The following is a 10419-nucleotide window of genomic DNA, read 5'->3' as shown; positions in this document are numbered from 1 at the left end:
GTAGTTACGTTGGAGGCAGTTCAGATCAAGTTCACCAGATTGATTCCAGAGCTCAGGGGATTTTCTTATGAAGAGCCATTTAAGCCTATACTCTCTGGAGTTTAGAAGAATGAGAGGAGATCTAATTGAGTTGAATAAGATGTTGTAGGAGATTCACAAAGTAGTTGCAGAGAGGATATTTCCTGATGGAGCAATCTAGAGTGAGAGATCATAGTTTTAGGGCAAGGAATAGCAGATTTAAAACAGACAAGGAAAAATTACTCCTCTCAAAGTGTTGTGAATCTGTGGAATTCTCTGCCCCACAGTATGTTGAACTTTGGGACATTGAGGTAAATTTGACAAGACATAGACAGAGTTTTAATTAGTAATGGGTTGAAGTGTTATGAAATGTGGGTAGGGGAGTGGAGTTGAGGCCAAGGTGAGATTGGCCATGATCGTATGAAATGGCAGAGCAGACTCGAGATGCTGAATTGCCCACTCTTGCTCTAAGATAAATGGAACAAAGGACCTTCTTATGTTCCACCTATTTTCCATGGTAACTGGCCTACTCCTAGCTCTTTAATCTAATCTTTAGGGTTTGCTAAATGCTTTGAAGCTGATTTAGCATTTTGAGTTTCTCTAGCACTTAGTGGATGCTGCAAATCTAAAATAAAAAGTGTTTTGCTTTTATGAAACTATTGGTAGTTAAAGCTTTTCCCTGCAACCGCAGGAAGTGCTACACCTGCCCCCATACCTCCTCCCTCACCCCCATCCCAGGCCCCAAGAAGACTTTCCACATCAAGCAGATGTTCACCTGCACATCTGCCAATGTGGTATGCTGCATCCGCTGTACCTGGTGTGGCTCCCTCTACATCGGGGAAACCAAGCGGAGGCTCGGGGACCGCTTTGCAGAACACCTACGCTCGGTTCGCGATAAACAACTGCACCTCCCAGTCGCGAACCATTTCAACTCCCCCTCCCATTCCTCAGACAACATGTCCATCCTGGGCCTCCTGCAGTGCCACAACGATGCCACCCGAAGGTTGCAGGAACAGCAACTCATATTCCGCTTGGGAACCCTGCAGCCCAATGGTATCAATGTGGATTTCACAAGTTTCAAAATCTCCCCTCCCCCTACCGTGTCCCAAAACCAGTCCAGCTCGTCTCTGCCTCCCTAACCTGTTCTTCCTCCCACCTATCCCCTCCTCCCACCTCAAGCCGCACCTCCATCTCCTACCGACCAACCTCATCCCACTCCCTTGACCTGTCTGTCCTCCCTGGACTGACCTATCCCCTTCCTAACTCCCTACCTACACTCACCTTTACTGGCTCCATCCCCGCCCCTTCGACCTGTTTGTTTCCTCTCCACCTATCCTCTCCTCTATCCCTCTTCTATCCGCCTCCCACTCTCTCCCTATTTATTTCAGAACCCCCTTCCCCTCCCCCTTTTCTGATGAAGGGTCTAGGCCCGAAACGTCAGCCTCTCTGCTCCTATGATGCTGCTTGGCCTGCTGTGTTCATCCAGCCCTGCACCTGGTAGTTAAAGCTACCCAGGTATGTTTAATATGATGAGAATAGAAGAGATTGAAGTGTGAAGCAACGCCGCACTTAATTGGAGACATGGTGTCCACAAAGCTTGTAGAAATGACAGTCCAGGGGTGTAAGAACTAAATTGAGGAAGGGTCACCGGACCAGAAACATTAACTCTGATTTCTCTTCACTGATGCTACCAGACACGCTGAGCTTTTCCAGCAACTTCTGTGTTTGTTACGGCCAATGTGCCGTAACGTTAGAATTTTTATTGCAAAAATATACTTTATTCATATAAAATCTTTATGTACGTACACAGTTACTAAAGGATAGAGCCATACAGCAAGAAACAGATGCTTTTAAGATTGTTCTGTGCGCAGAAAAACAAACATTGGATCTGATATTCCCTGCAGTTGCAAAGGCCAAAAGCATTTCTTTCTTATGCAGCCACTATTTACGTACATTTAAGAAAATGAGAAGTTCTGATAACTAAACAGACTCCATTGTACTTTGGCAAGAAGTCCTCAGATGGTGGTCTTTCCTCATTGCGTCTTGGTGGCAGCTGCCCCAAGCTTTAGTGTGTCCCTCAGCATTTAGTTCTGGACCATTACATTGGATATTCAGCAATCACTGAAACTCAGCATTTTGATTGCCTTATCTTCCTAGCTGTTAATCTGTTAAAGCACATGACCCCAACCTTTTTAAGTATACTAGACTTCATGCTGCTTCAGTTTCATTTGTCCCATTCTGTAGTTAAACTTTTAGTTTCTGTAACAAAAACAACATTCTAACTAAAATTCATGGGCCACGAACTAGATATTTGCAACAGCCATATTTTTAAAAATCTTGATATTCAAAAGCAAACATGTCTTAATTTGTGTATTGACAGCTGTAATATCACAAAAGTTATATGGGAAAACATGTCTAAATGATGCACATCATTTTCAAATTTCTTCATAAGAGTTTAAATTTGACTTAATACTGACTCAGTGCAATAAAATTCTACTAAAAACTGTCTTGAGAACAGAGTTTTACCTGGGGTGTTGGCCTGTATTTATCCCTCGATCAACATGACAAAAATTTATTACCTGGTCATTATCCTAACTTGTTTGTGGAAGCTTGCTATGCCATACTTTGGCTGCCATGTTTTCTGCATTGCAACAGTGACTGCTTGTCATACTTCATTGGCTGCAAAGCGCTTTAGGATATCACAGTGACTGTGAAAAATGCAAGTCTTTCCTCGCTTTCCTCACTTCCCTCTGGGTTTGATTTTAATTGCACACTTTAACTTATTCTTCCTATTAATGTTTGATTTTTCATAGGCATGTAGTGGTTGACTGGTAAGAACATTTCAAAACCTTTTTTAAACAACAGATTGGAAATAAAAGTAGATTTTATGGATCGTATTGGGGAAAAATACATTTTAATCTGTTTCTTACATCGTAACCGTGTATACTTGAAGTTAAAGTTCAGTTTGTACTTAATATAAAGAAAATGTCAAAGTGGTCTATTGATCTCTACCTTTGACTTATCTAGCAGAGCATTACCTTTTGCGTATCTGCATTTCTTGCCAGCTGGAATGAAAAGGTGAAGAATAAACATTGGCCAACCCAGGCTACATTAACTGTACTGTGCGGTTTCTGAAGTTTAAATGGCTGAATCTTCTCTGGTGTCAATAGTTAAAAGTGCAGTATGAAGCTAAAGCTGGTGCATTGACATTATTGATTGTGGTGGGTGTACACAAATTTAAAGTGTGCTACTGATTGATCCATGCAAAAAGCTTGTTTATAAAACAACTTTGTTGCAAAGAAGAGTTCCCTGCCTTGCATATCTTCTATGGCTTTGGCAAAGCTGTGAACGACTAAGTGTTGCAGGCCAGTCAGCCAAAGGCTTTGGCTTCTTTCAAATTGAATATTCCACATTCTCCCATTTACTTCTGCTCACTTCAGGACATGTCCATTGCTTTGCTTAACAATGGAATTATAAGGACAGAACTATTGCACCATTTGTCTTTTGAAAATTAAATGTTGTATTGGGATCAAAGTGAAATTTTATTTGTTATATCTTTATGATAAGTTATAATTGAAATGATAGCTTTCTTAGTTTTTTTTTCCCAACTTCTAACCTGGATTTGCATTTGTGCCAAACAATTTTCTTGACCGTTACCTCTGATTCAGTCCCATTGCCCAATACCGTAATGCAGGTGTGATGCTGGTAGTTGTTGAATAAGTAACATTCACTGTCATGACATAGTATAATTTCTAAGCAGTTTTTTTCTTTACTTACAATGTAACTCCCTCAAAAAATTGGGCCAAAAGATTACTTTTGGGAGATACCACAAGATTTAATCAACTTTTAATTATTACATTTAATCAACTTTTAGCCATGGTTTAATGTAAAACTCATTAAGATTTCATTTAATCCTTTAATATTTAAAAAAAAAGCTATAAATAATTTGCTGAATTACAAAGCTTTTTAATTGGCTTATGTTTTAAAAAATGATACTGGTTTTGTGAGAGAGCTCCTACACTTTGTGATGGTGTCTAGTATTGAGATATTTTTAATTTTTTGGCATGTGGACATCACTGGTAAGACCAACATTCGTTGTCTGACCCTAATGGTCTTTGAACTGATTTTACAAGGCCATTTCTGAGGGCAGTTTATAGCCAAGTACATTGCTGTGAAGTCACATACAGGCTGGACCAGGTAAGGGAGGCAGATTTGCTTCCCTAAAGGACATTTGCGAAACGTGTTTTTTTTAAAACTGGATCAATGATAGTTCCATGGTCATCATTATTGAGACTACCTTTCAATTCTGTCAGCTGCCATGGACCATGATGCTGAAGTTCAATATTAGCTGCTACGCTGAATTATCAGTACGGTGACATTACCACCACACCACCATCTCCCCTTTGACTTTGATTACCAGCACCATTAGCAATTCATGTCTTGTGTCAAACGTCTGCTTTACTGTGCATGATCTATTTTTTTGAAAAAAAAATGTAGATTTTACTGATCACTGCCCTTTGTGTCTGTATGTTGATTAGCCTTCTGTACTGGATATGTTTGTAAATACCATATAGATAATATACATTTTAATGTATAATTACATATAATGACAGGTGTACAGTTTTACATCTAAATTCTATATATTTTTTCCTGTTTTTCCTTATTCCTTAACTGTTTGGAGCAAAAGTTGGTTTAAATTTGTCACTGCCTACATTGAATTATATGCACTTATTGTTCTTTACATGTGATCTTTTCCTGGTCATTTTTGCTTTGATTCAGGAGATGGTATTTTTAGATTGCAGGTTTTGCCAATAATATAATAATTTATATAATTCTAATTTCATGACTTTCATTTCATTAATACTGCTCTCCTTTATTTTACTTTAGGATCAATTTGACAATATAGAGAAGCACACACAGTGGGGAATCGACTTCTTAGAAAGATATACAAAATTTGTGAAAGAGAGGTTAGACATAGAGCAGAGCTACGCAAAACAATTAAGGTAAGAATGTACATCGAAACCTTTGGCTTTGTCATCTTTAACCATGTGCGCTGAATTATTTCTTTAAAAGCCTTCATAGACATTTTGTGAAGGTGCTGGTGTTGGCCTGTGGTGGACAAAGTCAGAAGTCACATGACACCAGGTTATAGTCCAACAGGTTTATTTGAAAACACCAGCTTTCGGAGCGCTGCTCCTTCGTCAGGTGAAGTCACTTGGTGTCATTTGGCTTGACCTGAAGAAGGATCAGTGCTCCGAAAGCTTGTGATTTCAATTAAACCTGTTGGACTATAACCTGGTGTTGTGTGACTTCTGACTTCTTAGACATTTGATACTAGTAATTTAATTGCTGTCAAAAATAAATTGCTAAAAGTATTTTTTGATTTGATCTATTAAAACACATTTGATGGTGTATACTTATTTAATGCAAGTTTCCATGTAACTTATTCAAAGATGTACTTTTTCAAAAATGTACTTTTACAGGTCTGGCACAGAAGAACAAACCTAAACTGTACAATAAAACTGGAAAATAGAACATTACTCGTATCTGGAAGGCAAACTATTAAATGGCTGCCTTCTGAAAGTCTAAGCTTTGACCAAGAAAGAAAAATGCTCAGTTTTGACATTGAGGTTAATTAGGTGGGAGCACTTTATGATTGTGTCTGGAGAGCTGCTTAGACTGATAATTGTTAAGAGAAGGGACTTGTTATTTACTGTGTAGAAATGTGAACAAATGAAACAAAATTGATTTTGCTATTAATGTATTTCTAAGTGGAAGTGCATACTTGCTCACATGTGGACACCTCCGTACACAGCTGCAGTGTTCTAGAGAAAATCAGTACAAGTTCTGAACAGCATCACATCTTTCACTTTGGCACTTTACAGTCTTTTGGACTCAACGTTGACTTTAACAATTTTGGACTGTTAGCTATCTCCTTGCGCCAACTATTTTGTCATGCTGTCTTTTTTTGGACAAGAGCTGTTTATTATTCTGCTCCTTGAACCCATTCTTGGCAAATCCTTTTTCTTTCTTTATATCAACCATTACCACTTTCTTTGCAATTAATACTTTTAAAATCTAAGTCAGTAAATCTCCCGCACCCTCCGCACTATTACAGATCTTCCTGTTTGTTTTTTCAATTTTTTTCCCTTTCACTTGCTTATAGTTGATTGCATTTCAATTTCCCTTCAGTTCTGAAGTAGTCTTTGACCTGAAATGTTAACTCTGTTTCCTTCTCCACAGATGCTGCCAGACCTGAATATTTCCAACATTCTCTGCTTCATTGCAAAAAGACTATTTTTATGGAGTTGTAAAACTTAACCTGAAGAAACGCTTCAGGGAAATCAGAAAACAAATCTAGGGGAAACGTATAGTGCATGCACTAATGTGTAGGCTGACTGCTGAGATCACAGAGATTATACGCAAGTTTCTTGGCTGCTATTTCCACACAACTAATTGAAGGTTCCTGGACCTGGAATCATTTTGGGAGAGCAAAGTGGAATGTTGCTCAGGCCAGGGATATGCAAGCAGTGTTTATATGTTTTCACATACAATCCCTGAAGCCACTTTCCTTCAGTGTGATCTTTATCCGTTGTACCATAGGATGAGTTTGGAGGAAAAAACACTTGTAAACAGTAAATGTCCCAATGTATTGTCGCTAGTGCTTGTACTGTAGAATGGGATTAAAGGGTGGAGAAGACTGGACAGGAAAGGAATGTTAATTGAATGCTTGTTCTGTACTTTCTCAATGAGGCTGCAAAAGATCATTGTCTTACAAAATGTGGTAAAACTGACAATTTATTTCGCCTGTGTTTGTTCGTTCGGAAACAAATTTGGGTGAGAGGCTTTTGATGCTGTTTGGGCATGTTAACAAAAAAAAAACTTTTGAAGAAGCATGTTCAGTTCCATATTTGTGCTTTTTTTCTAACCATTCTACCCTCACTTTCTCCATTATGAAGAATGAAATATTCAATGTTTACTGAAGGATTCCTGCAGTTGTAGAATTTGAATTGATAGTAAAAGGAGAATTGATCCACTGCAAGTATTAACTTCTTTTTCCCCAATGTTTTATGTATATTACAAGTCATTCAGACCATTTAGGCAATCTTAGTTAACTGATCCTTTGAATGCAAGTTATCTTAGATGCTTGCAATGGATTGTGAATACCTTTAGTTGCCAGGTTGGCTGATTTGTCTACAAGCACATCTTTGTGCATTGTGAGAGACGATTCATTTAATAGAGTTGGATAGTTGGCTCGGGATTTTCTAATGATTTGGTGTCTCCGTTAACTCCTTTCCTTGCCAATCTACAATTGAATGGAATATAAAATAACAAAGGTTTTTTATGGTTGCATTGGGCACTGGTGAATCTACATCTTAGGTACTGTGTGCAGTTTTGGTCTCTTTATTTAAGAAAGTATATAATTGCATTAAATGCAGAGCAGGGAAGGCTCATGATTGATTCCTGAGATGAACATAGAACAGTACAGCACAGTACAGGCCCTTCGACTCATGATGTTGTGTTGACCTATTATCCTACTAAGATCAAACTACCCTGCATACCCTACATTATACTATCATCCATGTGCCTATTTCAAGAGTCGCTTAAATGTCTCTAATGTATCTGACTTCACTACCACTGCCGGCAGCACATTCCACACATCCACCAGTCTGTGTAAAGAACCTAACTCTGACATCTCCCCTATACCTTCTTCCAATCACCTTAAAATTATGTCCCCTCGTAATAGTCATTTCTGCCCTGGGAAAAAGTCTCTGGGTACCCACTCTATCTATGACTCTCATCATCTTGTACACCTCTATCAAGTCACTTCTCATCCTTCTTCGCTCCAATGAAAAAAGCCCTAGCTGCCTCAACCTTTCCTCATAAGACCTGCCCTCCAGTCCAGGCAGCATCCTGGTAAATCTCCTCTGCACCCTTTCTAAAGCTTCCACATCTTTCCTATAATGAGGTGACCAGAACTGAACACAGTATTCCAAGTGTGGTCTAACCAGGGTTTTATAGAGCTGCAACATAACCTCGCAGCTCTTAAACTCAATTCCCCTGCCAATGAAAGCCAATGCACCATATGCCTTCTTAACAACCCTATCAACTTGGGTAGCAACTTTGAGGGATCTATGGACGTGGATCCCAAGATCCCTCTATTTTTCCACACTGCTGAGAATTCTGCCATTAACCCTGTATTCTGCAATCAAATCCCACCTTCCAAAATGAATTACTTCACACTTTTCCGGGTTGAATTCCATTTGCCACTTCTTTGCCCAGCTCTGCATCTTGTTGATGCCCCGTTGCAACCTACAGCAGCCCTCCACGCTATCCACAACTCCACCAACCTTCATGTCATCGGCAAACTTACTAACCCACCCTTCCACTTCCTCATCCAAGTCATTTATAAAGATCACAAAGAGCAGAGGTCCCAGAACAGATCCCTGCAGAACACCATTGGTCACCGAGCTCCAGGCTGAATACTTTCCGTCTACTACCACCCTCTGTCTTCTATTGGACAGCCAATTCTGTATCCAGACAGCCAAGTTTCCCTGAATCCCATGCCTCCTTACTTTCTGAATGAACCTACCATGGGGAACCTTATCAAATGCCTTGCTAAAATCCATATACACCACATCCACTGCTCTACCTTCATCAATGTGATTTGTCACCTTCTCAAAGAATTCAATAAGGCTTGTGAGGCATGACCTGCCCCTCTCAAAGTCATGCTGACTATTTCTAATCAAACTGTGCTTTTCCAAATAATCATAAATACTATGAAGAGGTTGCCTTATGAGGAAAGGTTGAGCCTGTATCCATTGAAGCTTCAAAGCACAAGAGATCATATTGAAATATACAGGACCCTCAGGACGTGACAGCATAGATACTGATAAGATGTTTTCCCTTGTGTGAGAGACTAGAACTAAGGAATACATTTTAAAAGGAGAAGAACTCCCATTTAAGACAGGGACTGATCTATTTCTCTATGGGCGGCATGGTACTTCATTGGTTAGCACTGCTCCTTCACAGCGCCAGGGACCTGGGTTCGATTCCAGCCTTGGGCGACTGTCTGTGCGGAGTTTGCACATTGTCTGCGTGCGTCTCGACCGGGTGCTCGGGTTTCCTCCAACAGTCCAAAGATGTGCAGGTTAGATGGATTGGCTATGCTAAATTGCCCATAGTGTCCAGGAACATGCAGGCTACATGGGTTAGCCATGAGAAATACTTGGGTACAGAGATAGAGTAGACGGGGTATGGGTCTGGGTGCGATACTTTTTGAAGTGTTGGTGTGGACCTAATAGGCAGAATGGCCTGCTCCCACACTGTAGGGATTCAGTGATTCTATCGTTGTTAGTCTGTGGAATTCTTTTCCCTAGAGAGCAGTGGAGATGGGGGTCATTGAATATATGTAAGGCTGAGTTAAGTAATGCAGTCAAGAGTATATGGGATGGGTAGGAAATTAGCAACAAAAATCAGCTATGATCTTATCAAATATGTAGCAGGCTTGAGTGGCTGAATGGCCTACTCCCTGCTCCTAATTGTTATGTTTGAGTATCTGATGATATTTTATGTTTGTAATAATCTTTGTCAAAGATTCATCTTCTACACATTTATCTCAACATTCTTTCTTCTCTTGTTGAGAAAGGCTGCTTAACTTTGGAAAGAGGACCAATACTTGCACTGAAAGGGTAAATAACTTCCATATTGAACAGATATGAGCATCAGATTTGCAACAATGGGCAGAACCTTATTTGTATTAAAATTCCTTCCTCTCAGAGAAAAAGAACTATAGTCATATGAGTTTTAAAATGTTAATTTATTGAAAAGTACACCAATTATTTTAATTATCAGAATCAAGAGTAGACAAAGGCAGTATTTGACATATTCAGGCCGGAGAGAGTTATTCAGTTTATGTGAAGGAATAGTTGCACCATTAGTGCCAGAGATATCAGAAGACTGTGCTTATAATTGAATCAATCAATCAATCAATCAAATGAACTTTCATTTAGAGATGACTCAATGCAGAAAAGTGTTCTAGAGTACTTCACAAAATCATATTAGGAACAGATCCTGTGGGAGGTGGGTGTTGGTGGGAGGTGGGTGTGAAATAGTGAGATGAGCTGTGGTGACCAAAACGTTAGTCAAAGTTGTAAGACTTTGAATAAGTCTCAAAAGATGGAAAGGAGTGGAATAGGGGTTTATGAAAGGAATTCAGAGCATGGGCTGTATCTGAGTTAAAGGCTTGTCTGCTAGTAGTTGGACAAAGCAAGCGGTAGTGTACATATGCAATGCCAAAGTATACAAGTGCTGGAAAATGGGATCAGAATAGTTAGCTGAGATAACAAGGTGTAGAGCTGGATGAACACAGCAGGCCAAGCAGCATTAGAGGAGCAGGAA

At 39.6% G+C, this 10419-nt stretch overlaps 1 protein-coding gene across 1 annotated transcript in view; it reads left to right on the top strand.

Annotated features, from left to right (window-relative positions):
- Nucleotides 1-4905: 4905 nt before the first annotated feature.
- The window catches only part of LOC109910458 (formin binding protein 1-like), a gene marked incomplete at both ends in the record, with an annotated part of 37189 nt that continues 31675 nt past the window's right edge, over nucleotides 4906-10419 (top strand). Inside the window, one exon of the mRNA XM_048621384.1 lies at nucleotides 4906-5021. Within this exon, the coding sequence (XP_048477341.1) occupies nucleotides 4906-5021 (116 nt within the window). The remainder of the gene's footprint in view (nucleotides 5022-10419) is intronic.

This window comes from Rhincodon typus, unplaced genomic scaffold (assembly GCF_021869965.1).
Source record: "Rhincodon typus isolate 14 unplaced genomic scaffold, sRhiTyp1.1 hic_rhity00000611, whole genome shotgun sequence".
Classification (NCBI taxonomy): Eukaryota; Metazoa; Chordata; class Chondrichthyes; order Orectolobiformes; family Rhincodontidae; genus Rhincodon; species Rhincodon typus.
This window is presented reverse-complemented; position numbering and strand designations above follow the sequence as displayed.